The sequence below is a fragment of the Mycetomoellerius zeteki genome, unplaced genomic scaffold (genome assembly GCF_001594055.1).
Source record: "Mycetomoellerius zeteki isolate Tzet28-1 unplaced genomic scaffold, Tzet1.0 scaffold113, whole genome shotgun sequence".
NCBI lineage: Eukaryota > Metazoa > Arthropoda > Insecta > Hymenoptera > Formicidae > Mycetomoellerius > Mycetomoellerius zeteki.
Genome location: NW_017256051.1, coordinates 2,046,683 through 2,062,369, shown reverse-complemented (window position 1 = coordinate 2,062,369; position 15,687 = coordinate 2,046,683). Strand labels below are relative to the sequence as shown.

General features: G+C 37.9%; 1 protein-coding gene across 1 annotated transcript in view; it reads left to right on the top strand.

Annotated features, from left to right (window-relative positions):
* Nucleotides 1-15,041, top strand: part of LOC108728158 (doublesex-Mab related 99B) — a 17,406-nt gene extending 2,365 nt beyond the window's left edge. Inside the window, exons 3-6 of the mRNA XM_018456574.1 lie at nt 43-126; nt 12,245-12,361; nt 12,768-13,045; nt 14,721-15,041. Of these exons, the coding sequence (XP_018312076.1) occupies nt 43-126; nt 12,245-12,361; nt 12,768-13,045; nt 14,721-15,041 (800 nt within the window). The remainder of the gene's footprint in view (nt 1-42; nt 127-12,244; nt 12,362-12,767; nt 13,046-14,720) is intronic.
* The last annotated feature ends 646 nt before the right edge of the window (nt 15,042-15,687 follow it).

Sequence of the window (15,687 nt, the reverse complement as noted above, 5' to 3'; positions counted from 1 at the left end):
CCGCTGCCGTGCATATCCAGACGCAACTTCAACATCAGCCTACGGAATGTGCTCTCCTACCGAGGAAGAGGTCCACTCAAGACGAATATCGGCAGTCCAAGATTGAAAAGAGTGATGCTGTTATCGGTAAGTGAATCTTATATAAACTCTTATCGAACAATTATATTATTAAACCTTCCTAATTATATAACGTACCTAACTATATAACAAAATGTAACATGAACTTTGCACACGTCTTCAAAACTTAAGTATTTATATTCGTACTTAGGTATATATGTATACATATAACAACGCCGCGCAATTCCCTGCCGAACATGCCTTATACTGCCAATTATAGTATCCATCTTCAATTTGAACGCAGTGGGCGCTTTCAAAGCGGAGAAGGAAGTAGAGTAGAGTAGAGTATCGCTATTTAGTAAAAGCTCGACATGCACACGGACGCGGGGCGCCGCAATAATAAACGGTGGCACGCGACTAAGAAGCGGGCGCGCATGTGCGTTCGGCACACGCGTGAGTTGCGCGGACGAGTGCCCATTAAGAACGTGCGTACCACGCCTTAAGTAGGGCAAGTGGCCACAGGCCATAATGTTGTTAAGTAAATAATGGTCACAAGCTCGCGCGGGCCCTTATTATACTCGAATCCCACTCGAAACGAAAGTCGTACTCGTTAGTACGACGGCCTTTAATTCTCTCCGTTCGTTCGCTCGACCCTTTCGTTCTCCTTTCGCCAATTTCTTTTCCAGAACGACGACTCGTTAAATTCTCGCACTGTTAAGTATAAACGAGATGCACGCGTTTACGTTTACATTCTCAACATTATATATGTATATATGTATATACTCAAGCACGCTCTCGCTCCTAGCTCTGATAAATCTCTCGCACCTTGCTGACACTTTACTTTGCATATCGACAAATCTACTTCAAATTCCCCTTGTTCATTTCAGTTTCGACAACAGATATCGCAACGTACCTATATATATTATATTTAGCCTGCAATCGTATATTTGAAACCTTTGTATTGTAGCGTATATGTATATGTGTACCTATATTCATTTCGCGTTACACGCATTTCGACATTTCTCATTTACATAAACGTGGTGAATGTTAGGATCAAAGAAATCGCCTTTAAACAGTAAATGTATAAGGTATGTGAAAAAAAGGTACGAAAGACATTTCTATCCGGAATAGGTATGCATTTCTACTCACATATCAGGATCAGTTTCTTTCTTTCTTTTTTCAGCTGATATCACTTTATTTCAACACAGTTGTAATCGATTATCGGTTTGTTACCAACACTCGAATCAATGTAGCGCTTTTCTATCGCTCATATCGCATTTTATTGTTACCTCTGGCAGTGACGTTCGAAAGAGATTGCCCTTCGTTGCACTCGCGTTGCAAATATAGTTGTGGTTAATCAAATCTACCTGCGCATTGTCATGTTTTATTACACGCGTGTCCATTCAGTTTGTACTTGCAACAAGAGAAGTGCGAAATAATCCATTTAATTGTTCACCGTATTACGCTTCATACCTTATTAGTGCGATTCATTTTTTCTTTTTGCTTCTTTCACTCGATGGATTATTTAAAAACATTTTGGGGAAAATCTAGGTTAGAAAATATTTTTCAAATAAATTATTTGCTTATCATTAAGTTTATTATTTGCGTAGATAATAAGTTTAATAATAAGCAAAAATAAGTACATTGCAATAAGAATCTAAAAGAACATTATATGTTATTAAATGTTCTGTCACACGTCTCAAATTGCATAAAACATTTGCCTTTATTTTTGTGTGCATGCTTTTTTGTCGCTTTATATAATTTTTATTGTAAGCTATGTGCTTTCTGTGGTATATCACAGAGTACCCGATTATACCACGTAGAGAGCAAAAAAGAAACGAAAAAGACGAGGAGAGCATGAGATCTGATAGCGATCGCCTTCTAGGCGAATTCAAAGCGTGCAAAAAAGGGCAAACGATGTCGACGAAGAATATCACGAGCGAACATTTTCTCCCTGCGAGGGGAGATGCTTCCATGATTCCGTATAGAACATGGAGTTTGTCGCCGATGAAAAAAAACGGAAAGGTCGAAAGGAAAAATGTTCTCTAATTTCCTCAAGTAATTAAGGATTGATTCAAGTTTGAATTGTGCCTGCGTGCGTGCGTGCGTATGTGATTTGATCCAACTCCATTTTATAGTAATATTGATTGTTGGCATAATAAATGTCGTTAAAAATAGCAAAAACCACGAACGATAAAGATAGTATCCCATCACTACAATAGAAACCCTTCGCGTGCACCTGGTTTCAATTACGATTCCGAACGTACCTGTGAGACGAGGGAGATACGTAAGATGTCTTTCTGGCAGATCTTCGAAACAGAGTGCTTACACTAGTATAGAACCGAGGAGAGTCTCCAGTCGAGAAGTTTAGCAGTAATTGAATTTCTCGGACCAGTGCCTTCGACTGCGGGGGATGTCGAGTTAGTAGCTAGCGTGCGCACCCCCCCCCACACACACACACACACACATACACACACACACTCTCTCTCTCTCTCTATCTATCTGTCTGTCTCTCTCTCTCTCTTTCTCTGAGTAGGTCGGAGAGATCACGAGGTTGCTTGCTACCAAGTGGGTGGGTGTACTCTCGGTAGTGGAGAGAAACTCGACGAGCCCCCATTATATCGCGAACAGAGAAAGAGATATCTACTTCTTTATACTTAATGCTAAAGAAATGGATACTTATGACTTTACAAAAAAAGTAAGAACCTCTTTCTTTGAACTTGCAAAGAACATTTTAGCGGTAGATTAAGATTCTTTTAATTCAATATTTTCGCCGAGCGTCGTTATTTTTGTTTTGATAATTTTTATAACGCAATATGCAAAAATGGGAAGTAAATACATAAGTAATCGCTGTTACTTTTCTCGTTACTTTTTATAATAACAGTTTGGTAATGACGTTGCAATTTTTTATGACGGTAGTGATAACGAACTGAAAGCTAAGGTTGGGAAGAAGTCATTTTTAAAAAGTAATTTGTTACCATCACGCATTGTTTATTGAAAAAAAATAATTCATTACTTGTAATGGATTATTAAAGTAATGAATAAAAGTAACAAATCGAGGCGTTACAAATACTTAGTAAGTTATTTAGTAAGTTTTATTTCCAATAGATAACGCTTAATGGTGACAATAAGTTACTTTTCAAAAGTGACTGTTCCAATCTTAACTTTCAATTAGTTATTACCGTCATAAAAAATTGCAACGTCATTACCAAGTTATTGCCGTTATTATAGAAAATAACGGCAAAAATAATAGTTTCTATCCTTGGCAGTATAACGAAAATAAACTTTTAACATTCATTCTGAGTTCTCGTGTGATTTTCTTCCATGCTCTATCCGAGCACATTTTTCTAATAACTTTTTCTTGAAAATTTGTCAAATGACAATTTATCATTTTTTTATTGAATACACCTTTGTTATTATAGATATGTTATTTTACTCAAGTTTGTAATATAATTATAAAAATAATAATGATAGATTGTCCGCGATTTAACATGATGTAACTGTAACACACGAAGATCACTTTTAATATCTGCTAATTTTAGAGATTTGTCTATTATATGTAATTATTATAATTACCTATCCGATTGCTCGAAATTGTAAGACATACATATTGCATATACGGGGGCCTTTATTTTTGAGTGTTTATTTTTTTTAATTTGAACTTTTAAGATACAACACACACCATATAACATGTTTATTATACGATAGTTTTGACTTTAATGTATTGTAATGGCGTACACGCACAATTGATTGGTACGAATAGTTTCGAGTTATTCATGAGTCAATTATATTAACTGACATTTACGAGCAACGAAATACACGAGGGTGAGCTTCGCGTAGCAAAGGGCGAAGCGCCGCACGGTGCAATCATTACGTCGAAAAGGACGATGTAGAGATTTGGTCTTTCCGTTGAGATTCTCTACGGAGGAGTAGGAGGGAGCAAGGAGCAGAGAGAGAGAGAGAGAGCAGGGGGCTTTGTAGAAACTGGTGCACACACGCACGCGGCAGGCGCCTTTTGTACGTACGTGTGCGACACACCCTTTATCCCGTAAGGATCACTTGGTCGCTCCGTCTACCGGGGACCATTATCCGGCAATTTCTCGCAGGAGAGGGAGAAGCTTCTTCGAGTGTCCAAGAAACTTTGTGAAAGACCAGTTCGCTTCCGTTCTTCGTCCTTCGTGACTGCGGAGGACACCAGGAAATTATTTCGTCCCCAATGTAATACGCCCCCCCCCCTCTTTACTCCTTGGATTTTCCTTGCATTCGCGCTCGTGTGAATTCACGCGGCGTGTCTTCAATGGGGAACGAACAAGTAAGAAAGATTTCGATCGCACGACGGATTTTTCTAAAATCCATCAAAAGCTCACCTATCTGAACTTACCTGCTGAAATTTTGTCGTTCGAATTCGTTGCACGTAAATCAATTAAAGTAATGCCATTTGTGAAAATAACTTATCTTTGTTAGTCAAACTATTCCATAAAAATAATTTTGTAATTGCATTCTCGGATTGAAGTAATAAACGTATGAATTTTACATGAAAATTGAAAATTGAAGCGCGCACACACACACGCACATACGCACGCACATATGCACGCACGCACACACACACACACACAAAAGAGTCAAAATGATAAGATATTTTTTTTTAATATAAAATAGATATATAAAACGGCATGTATAGGATTTTATTAAAGTTTGTGATTAAAGAAAAATAAAATTATCTACTCTCTAGAAAAGTGTCTAGTTATAAAACGTATACCAAAGAATTAATAATATAATAGCCAAAGCCGTTAATCGATCATCCATTATATCGATTTGCGATGTCCTCAAGTATATCTAATATGTAAGCACAAGTCGCAGGAACTCGGCAAAGTAAACACGATTTAAGTAATCAAATTCAAAGTCGAATAAGGTGAGAGAGAGAGAGAGAGAGAGAGAAAGCGCGTCGTCGGCTCGCATGGCTACTTACGACGTGCCTGGCAACATTGTTTGCAAAGAGTCAGCAGGACTTGGGGGAACACAAACGCGGACAGATAAGTAAGACCGAGCCCGACCTTACCTATTTGCATAGGTGTACTCGCTCTCGGGTCGAATGCACGTACACGTGCAACGCCGCCGAAGGAGCACGTCTCTAAGAGTGTTTGAACAAAACTTCTACCAGCGTTTTCGACTACGTTCCTCTATGCTCTGTCGGATTCCCCTAGGATCGCTAGCGGTATGAAGGGCCTTGACAGCTCGATCTTTGTTGATCGATACAAGATCCGCGGGAATGTCGCTAAATATCATCTTGAACTTTGTGATTTCATGCTGGTAACTCGGTGTGAATACAAAACGAATAAAAAATTAGCTGTACCTCTTCAGATACAGAGATACAGAATGCTGAATGATATATGAAGGTATATGCTGAGTATCTGTCAAGTTGTACAGGTTCAGCTTTTCAAGATATTTGAAAATTACTATCGATAAAAATATTAGAAAAAAAAGCTTTTGAAAGACTATTACAACGATATACAGAGATAAGATCAAATGCGTCTATATATTGTCTAATTGTAAGTTTTGTGTATTTAGAACAACACACGCAAACTCTTTCTTTTTTGCGTTCCAAAATTGATAACGTTTCAACAATATTTCCGTAATCACGACTAATTCGATGTAACCTAATTTCGATAAAAAGCGATTAAAATAATCTTCGGAAGCCGCATGTTAGCCCTCTCGAGAAAAGAAAAGAAGCGATGGAAATCAGACACTCCAACGAGAGGCAGAGGCTTCACCCTTCGGCTACTTTCGCGAGCATAAAAGGGCCATTCGATCCAGTCGACTTAATTAATTTAGTCGGGGAACGTAATATATATAATATACGTTTAAATATTTGATTGACGTAAGAAAAAAACTAACGTTTTTTTTTTATTATCAAAGCGCACGGAAAGTACATATATTTGTATCTTATATTTAGTTATCTTGATTGTACGTCGAGTATATATATATATATCTCTAAAAAAGATAAAAAAGATAATAAATATTAATTTTTTTTATTATAACTTATATCTATTTTCAAATTAATAACAATAATCAGAAGAAAAGATTTATGCGCTTAAAGAGTTAAAGATTAATGCGATTTGATAATTTAAGAAACGATTGTGAATTATAAGTATATGTATATGTAGACCGGAGTCACACAATTGCGGACGCAAATCTTTCTCGATACGCGACAGCATGGCAGCCTACCGCGAACGTAACGTATTGACGAACATTCAGCCGAGCATGAAAGCCGTCGTTGTAAATTCGGCGCACAGCGGGCAGAAAGAAAAAAACTAACGATCACGTTATATTCCTCGGAAAATAGAACCGAGACGCGGTGCGGAAGGAACGAGTTCTCGAAGGAACCCCTATAGCGGGGAAATGGAAGCGACAGGATGGGAAGGAAGGGCGAATCGCGCCCACCCTCTTCCGAGGAAGCCTACTACCACGCTTGGAGAGCATGCTTGGCAAACGTTTACGAGGCATAAACGCCAAAACAAAAGACGACTGGGCGCGAAACAATTAAAAACGTTACGCCCGATCGCTCTCCAACGTTCTCGTCTCTTACCTTCCCCCTCCCCCTTCTCTCTCTCTCTCTCTCTCTCATCCTTTCTACTCTTCCTACCCTTTTATGTCTTTTTCTCTTTCTCTCTAGGCTCTCACCCCATCCATCATCTCGGGGTGTACACACAATCTCGCGGCCGAATATTCACATTCCCCTTTCATAACGAAAACACATGAACGTTGTAAAGCGCCGCTCTGACACAAACATACGTGATATGTACGCGCATATGTGTGCATGCATATACACAGAGAAAGCGAGAGAGAGAGAGGGGGAGGAGAGAGATTTGGAAATAAAAGGGAATCGCGACGATTTAATGACTGATCGGGCTGTTGCTCGCTGTTGCTGCTGTACAGGCTGAAGAGCTGTTCCTTCACCGCACGTCTCGGGTTTCTGCTTTCTTTCTTCTTTCCTCTTTTCTATTTTTTTTCTCTATTTTCGTGTCTGATAAGGAACTTGCCTTTTCTTCGAATTCTCGCACCAGTCCTCGAATCGGTAGGATCATTTTTGTGCGGCAGATCGAACGCTGCTATTTTCCAAGCGTATCGATACGTAATAATGAGAGTCTTTTCTCATTGCTTAGATCCCATTTCGAGGTTCGAATCTATAAATTGCTGCTGCTGTTGCTGCGCGCTCTTGCTCCTCTTCTACATACCTACATGTGTATAGTATATTATAAATTTTTGTAAATGCATCATATGCATTAACAAGTATTAAATCATTGAATTATAAAAGCTAAATCTCAGATTATGTGTAGTAGGAAAACTTTCAGCGTAAATTGTTCTAAGCTCACACTACTGTAATTTAATAGCTTCTTGAAATTAACATCATGTACAAAAGCCATTTATCAATCGCATGTGCGGACCAAAGAAAGAGAAAGCGTTTCCGAGTTTCGCGTACACCCTCCAGTTACTTTACGAGCTTACGAACAATAGGAACTGATAATTCATAGCCTCCATCTCCCTCGTATAATCTCGGGATTCAGAACTGGCGAACGTAAAACTTGTGGTGCTAGAATTAAGATTTTGTTAAAGCGTTCGAGAAAATGATATATATGATTGTCGAAAATATGAACCAAAAGGTCTTCGTAAAACTGTATCGATATCGTATGAAAGAATGTCTGCGAAGTTGATTATAGGGGTACATACTTTCTTTATATTGACTTTCCTTTCTCCATGTATAATATGCGAGTAAGGAAGTAACGATACGTTGGTATTTTTGTTGCGATACGCAGGGTGAGAAGTGTGATGTTAAGATTGTTAAATCTTACTGAGAAGCAGGAAAGTAGAAGGGGAAAAAATTTTGTATCAAGATGCATTGCGAGCGTGGTTAGGCTTATTTCGGCTAAGCCTAATTTATAGGGATGTTTCGTGTCCTCCACAGTTGCCCCGCAGGCTGTGTCCTATTACTCCTATTCTCTATTATGCGTCGTCGCGCCGCCGTCGTAGGCCGAAGCTTCTCCCGATATCTATGTGCCATTCTAAATTATTCGGTATTGTCCTCGCATGATTCCATTGTCCGCGTCTGTCTCCACCGTGTGCTGATACGCCATGCTGCCGCAGGTTAGGGCGTAGACCTACAACAACACCCGCCGTCGCCGCTGGTTGTGCGCGCCGCGCGTGTATCTGCTTCGAGTACGTCTTGTCATCGTCGGTCAAGAGAGAGTTAGAGAGGTCCGTGCGAGCTCCACTCGTATGTACATCGTCAAACACGTCTAATTAATCGCCATTTCCGAGCCATCACGCATGATAAGAATGCGCGCAGAGTTTACGGAGCTGTCTGTGCGACGAATGTGTATTAGTGTAATCGGATGCTGATATGAGAGAGAGAGAGAGAGAGAGAGAGAGAGAGAGAGAGAGAGAGCTACTTTTATTCCAACTACTTTGATTGCAAGGATAGTTGTCAATCCGTATAACAAACCAAACTAACAAAGACTCCTTATAAATCAAAAGAAATTGGAAAGAATAAGGGCAATAAGAGTCAGGCGCAAAAGACGTCGCGCAAATAATACACCCATAAAGCGTAAAACTTCTTTATTCTACTAAACGCGCTTATATGTTTCGGCTCACTTTTGAGTCTTCTTCAGAGACAACACAAACTAACATATATAAACTGTGAATAAAAGTTGTCGTGGTGAGCTCTCCTACATCGAGAATATAATGCCAGAAATTAAACCCAAATAAGAATGAAAGAGAAAGAAAAAAGAAAAAAGAAAGAAAATATTGGAAATATCGAAATAGAGAATATGGAAAACTAATTTATCAAAAAACTTTAAGATTATAATTAATTATCCCGAAAATAAGGAGTGAGCGTCCTTATTTTCGGGGTTTTATAATTAATTATAATCTTAAAGTTTTTTGATAAATTAGTTTTCCATATTCTCTATTTCGATATTTCCAATGTTTTCTTTCTTTTTTCTTTCTCTTTCATTCTTATTTGGATTTAATTTCTGGCATTTATATTCTTGATGTAGGGGAGCTCATCATGACAAGATAACTTTTATTCACAGTTTATATATGTTAGTTTGTGTTGTCTCTGAAGAAGACTCAAAAGTGAGCCGAAACATGTAAGCGCGTTTAGTAGAATAAAGAAGTTTTACGCTTTATGGGTGTATTATTTGCGCGATGTCTTCTGCGCCTGACTCCTATTATCCTTATTCTTTCCAATTTCTTTTGATAGTTGTCAAGTTGACAAGTTCATGAAGACAAATGCGTATGATGGTTAACGAGATGAAAGAATCGATAAAGAAATGTATGATAAAGTTTTATATTGTTGACAAATTTCTATATAATTATTTCTGTATAATTATATAGACGATGTAATGTTTCCAAAAAGTTTATTATTACGTACTATATTATTATAGCATATTTGTATTCGATTCGATTCAAGTTTAAATTATAAAATCTGTTGCTGACATGGAATGGATTAGCCACATAGGTGTACCTAGGATTTTTTTCTCAGAGAGGGTTTTTATCTATTCTGTTGGCACATAAACAGCAATTTTTTAATGGAAAAATATTAGATTTTATAAATCAGAACTTCTTTTCCTGAAAAAAAAAAAAAGGCAAGATACAGTTATTAAAACCGAAATTGTAATTGAAAATAAACGAATTTACTTGTTAATATCTCAGCGTATATTCTATTTTTTGACTCAAAAACCTTGCGAAAATTTTCCTTACGTATACTCTGTCAAAACTTTAACTAACGGAAGTTCCGGAAATTATTTACATGTAGGTTATAATCAGGGAGACTCCAGAAGGAGAAAAAAATATTTTATGTGACACCAAAAAATTTACTTACAATTAGAGTCAAAGGTAAAAAAAAGTTGTATTTCTTTATAATTAAAAATGAAAAAATTAATAAAAAATTTCGAGGAGCGAAGTTGAACTCTCTAAACTTCCTCTTGGATATTGTTAGATGATAAGTCACATGGCAGTTTTTTTTTCACCGAATAATCTAACGACTTTAGTATGCACATAAATGAGTGTGTGTGCATGTCGTGTGTATACATACATACATACATATACATAATATAACACACACGCACGCACGCACGCACGCACGCACGCACACACATATTCAATTGGTGCTATGGCGCTTCTCTTTTCCGACGCAACGAGTTTTATTAACTTTCTAGCGTATCAAAATACACGCGAGGTATATACGGTTGCCCCGCATCGAAAGATATCCAAGAGAAGTTAGATCTCTCTCATTCGTGTGTGCCAGGGACAGGAGAGATTACAATAAATTGCACACACACCCTTCTTGAAATACAAGACACGTATAAGGGAGATGAGGAAAGAGAGGAGAGAAAAAGATTCCTATCCGTGATACTATGTTCCCTATTGAGCCCCATTGCTTCCCGTCCCGTCCAAAGGGCGGTGACGTTTCACAATGGTTTCGTCTTTCTCACCTTTCCCTTCATTGATTAGATAGACACTTTCGTAAGCCGCCATTTATTGTCAGATTACTAGGGAGTATTTTGAAATATCGTACAAAGTATCGAGATACCAAGTTTTTCGCTTATTATTACTTTTACGATTTTATTTACGAATTATTGGATTAAATTCATGTAACTCACCTACGGCTCACGAATTTTGACGAATCGTGACAGAATTGTAACAACATTTGAATAGCATCGTCTGAAAACACCTTATGTATATTCGACAAATGCAGTACAGCGATATAATACTTGGTATTCTCAAAGATCTGGCAGATATAAACTTGGTTACGCCATCGCCTGACTTTACGAAGGTTACAAAAGGATAGGAATTTCAACATTATGTGAGATGGTACGTACGTCGAAAACCGGAGGGGTTGATGCCGGGAATGATCCCTCTCTCTGAAAGAATGATATTTTAATAACGGTCTCTGTCGGTAATATCTACTGGCGAATCCTACAGGAGTGGGCCTAAACGCGTGTGCAACACTTATACAAACGTATCACAGAATACGTTGAGGGTTTAAGAATCATCCTCTCGGTGCGCCAGCAGCTACATTAACGCGGACTCTTGATATTGCATTCCTTTCCTTTGACGTCCTCGAATGTCAATTATTAATGTTATTATCTAGATGCCACGCCGGAGACAGGGTGGAGATAGCTGTATCCTGCTGTGGAATTTTCTCTCGGCATCCTACGAGGAACGCGTTCATTCGTGCTCAATATATATACATATATATATAGAAGTATATACATATACATGCACACATACTCGCGCGCGTTATTCAGTGTCGCCGAGACACATCGATTGAATAATGCGAAATTAATTAGCGATAATTATATAATGCAATCAATCACAACCTTTAGAAAAAGATGTATGAGTTATAAGTAATCACAAAGAAATTTATTTACCGGAACGAAGGTTCAATTTATATTTATCAAAAATATTTTTGACCAATTGTCCTCAGATCAGCATTTTCTCACAAATGAGAAAGTTTGCAGATACGAAGCAAATTTAAAATATAATTTAAAAAAAAAATTAAATAATTGCTGCCAATCGACAAATCGCGTGTTCACCGATCCATATAATCGAGAAAATCCGGATAATCTACCAAATGGAGAAATCGCGGTTAAGAACTGTACGAGAAATAGTCCCGTGCTTAAACAGGCACGCAAATGGGCGCTCGTATATGAGTATAAGAGGGAGGGTTAAAGGGATAAGGGGGTGAAAGCGGAAACCGCGTAACCGCTCTGGCTACATTTCCCCCGGCCTATCAATCTCTCCCTTACTAATAAACGGAACGGTTAAACTTTTTAACGAGCGGTCAGAGAGACTCAATTCACCTCCTAAGCACGACCAATCATCCAACGGGATTCTTTCACGCATTGCCGATGCCTTAATAGTCGTGCACGTGCTTACGCGCATGCTGTAACGGCACCCTCGAGAATTCTGTACCCTGTTTTATTTTTTCTACTGCCAAAGATGCCTTTGGCTTCTGCACGCGTATGTATTGTATGTACAGGTTATTTTCCTCAATTAGATTTTCAACAAATCACAATTCTTGATTGTGCAAATACCAAGTAGAATCATGATATATACTTTTAAGATTTAGGTTTTTCTGTTACTTCGCTAAAGCATTTCAAGTAGAAATTCCGTTCTATTTCAGGCTTGAAGCGACCTAGAATCTCCGAAAACACGACGATCTTATCGACTAGCGATACAGGCAATGAAGACGATCGTGATTCTGATTCCGGTGGCGAATTACGAACCGATCGTTCATTAGGTAAAACCATTTGTTTATTTATATATATAATTATATTTTTTATATCTTTTTTCCTTACTGCAAAACCTTTCAAAACACAAAGATACAAATATAAAATTATCCGAGAATTTTTAATCTCGGATTTACACGTTTTATGATAGGCAAGGCACGTACTATATAACATGATAGCAATTGCAACAACATCTTAAACTGCTTATCACGCAAGTGTATCAGACCTGTAATATTTAGCAACAATTATAATAATATATTGATAAATATCGATAATATGTATTGATAAATGCCTAATTGCTTTATATACTTTGATTCCAACATTTACTAAGAGCTGAGAGATTAATTCGGTATTCCGATTGCTCGAATCATTGGATTTTTCATGTAAAGTTCCCCGATGAAGTGGCAAATGTTACAGTGGTGTCGACGTCGTCAGGATTAGCGGAGTCTGAAGCGACGGCGAGAAAACGCACTAATAGCCTGAATGATTCGGAAGAAGGTAGTCCAGAACCGGGCTCGCAGAGTCCGACGCACACTCCACCGCTGACACCCGCCTTGACACCGCAAAGGGAAGACACTCCGGCGCCAGAAAATCTCAGCTTACGCAAAAGTGGCAGTCCCCCGCAAACGCAACAGACTTTGCAACCGGTAGATTTGGTTCAACCTAGGCCTAGTCCCCCACTACCCCCGTTAGCTGTGAGTTTCTCCATTTTAGATCTTACAAGTAACACTACCCAAATGCCATACGCCGATTTCCCTGAGACTGTGCATACAGGTAGTACATTGAAAAATATCTGACACGTATTTTTTTATATCTGCCCAAAAGCCGTTTTAAGGGTAGAAAACATCCTTATGAATGTATTCGATTTAGCAATTTCGAAAATCACCGTATACCCCACTCTGTAACAAACGTACGAGTACTTCGTCAAATACTGGAATTCACCCCTATACATTCATAAGGACGTTTTTTATCCTTAAAACGGCTTTTGGGCAGATATAAAAAATACGTGTCAGATATTTTTCAATGTACTACATGTATGCACAGTCTCAGGGAAATCGGCGTATGGCACTTGGATAGTGTTACTTGTTAGACTTAATTAAATATAAGAAAACGATAAACGTTGCGATGTAATTGGGAGAATTATATAATGGTTTGACGCTCAAGTATATCTTCATAATTTTTATAATGTATGTTTCTATCTCCCCCCCCCATATATTATTTTTTACAACTTGTTAAAATGTAAATCGGTATTGTAAGCTCAATTCGGCATGTCATTGATTATATGATTATAGAGTCAAAAATATTTTTTACATCTACACACACACACCGCACATATATATGTATAGCAGGTTGGAAATGTTTCTTCAATCTATAATAATTTTAGTTTTAATTAACAACAAAAAATTATCTTTATAATTTGGAAACATCTCAAAAAGTTTTATTTCTTTTTATAGCTTTAACTGTATTTGCGATTGAATATTCTATTTAGAGATAAAAGATAAAGATTTTCTATACATATATATACGTATTTATACAAGGTGTCCCATTTTAAATAATGCATTAAGATTTCTCGAAAACTATGGTATAGATACGGAAAAATGTTTCAAACAAAAGTTGTATGGTTTGGAGGGGGACATAAGAAGGTACCATTGATTTGATCTTGGGTGGCGTCTCCAAGGTTGTACCTCTTATTTTCATTTTTACGTAAAAATGAATTTTTAATGCAAAAATAAAAATAAGAGGAATAATCTCCAATGGCCTTGATCTTGACAAATGTTATCCAGGACATGATTCTGAATAATATTCAAGAGATTTTAACCGTCGATCGGACACCTTGCGTAATGCTAATGCTGACTGTACTGTAACTTTCGAGCCTTATAACTCGAAAGATACTTAATGAAAAAATATTTTATTATAGTGTTTTGAAAAGCTCTCAAGGTAAGCTACAAGAAAACGTAATGAAAAATAGGGGGTTCTAATAAAAAAATCGACATGATCTTGACCTGGCCTTGGCGACACCACCCAAGGTCAAATCAATACCTTCTTATGTCTCCTTCCGAACCATACAATTTTTGTTTGAAACATTTTTCCGTATCTACCATAGTTTTCGAGAAATCTTAATGCATTATTTAAAATGGGACACCCTGTATATTATATATAGAATCGTCACAGAAATATTGCAATGTATAAGATTCACTGTAAAGTTAAAATTCTTTTAAGAAAAAACACGCGACATATTTATTTACACCACGACGTAATGTATCAAATCAAAGAAAGGGAGAAAGAAGTTTATTTGAAGAAGACGCGAAACGATTGGTTGCAGCTACATGTGAGCGATAATTTTCAAACGCGAAATACACTCGATTACAGGCCGCGACGACGGTGCACTTTCCTCCTTATGCGCCTCTCTACGGGCCGACGGCGAGCTCGCTAGCGTATTGCTCGCCGGCGCTCTATCAGCATCAGCATCACCACCACATTCCCGAGTCGCGGGAAATTCAGATGCAGATGCAAATGCAAAATATCCAACAGACTTGTGGACTGCAGCTGCAGCAGCAGCAGCAGCAGCAGCAACAGCAACAGCAACAGCAACAACGTTCGCCGGTGGACGTTCTACTGCGTGTATTCCCTGGGAGACGTCGCGCCGATGTCGAAGCGCTTCTTCATCGTTGCAAAGGTAAGATTCCTTAACTTTTCTCAAGTAATTTTTTAACCATATACAAGACAGCATTTATTTCGAAAATATTATCAATAGTATTGTTATTGAATCGGTAGAAAATTCTTACAATTTAATTTATGTTTACTTGAAAAAATATAACTTATACATACTCGTATATTTGGTTATTCGAAAAGAGTTGATACGAATTTTCGCGATTTTCTCATGAGAAAATTGCCTGCGTTTGCGTTTAAAATAATATTTTTTTATCATTAATTATGTGTAATTTTTTAATTATTCATATTATTGTTCACTCGCAAAGTGATATGGTATTCATTATTCGTTTTATTATTTGCTGGACTAGTATCTTTAACAAGGTAATTATGACACAAGGTTATCGGCACAAGTGTGTGTGATTGCAAATTTTCCATCTGGATAATTGCAAGGATCTCCTTTGTCAGATTTCTCTTGTCATGTGATATTATCGCTTCATCGATCGTTGTCATAGTTGGCGGTAATATGTAAATCGTCGACATAGTCGAAAGTCAAAAGCGCGCCGCGGGCGTGCAATGGTGTCTGGCGAAAAAAGAAAAAGAGAAAAAGAGAATTTGCCTATGTGTCGCAGGCGACGTGGTGTCTGCCATGGAGGTGCTGGTCTGCGAGGACAGTCTGCAGCACAAG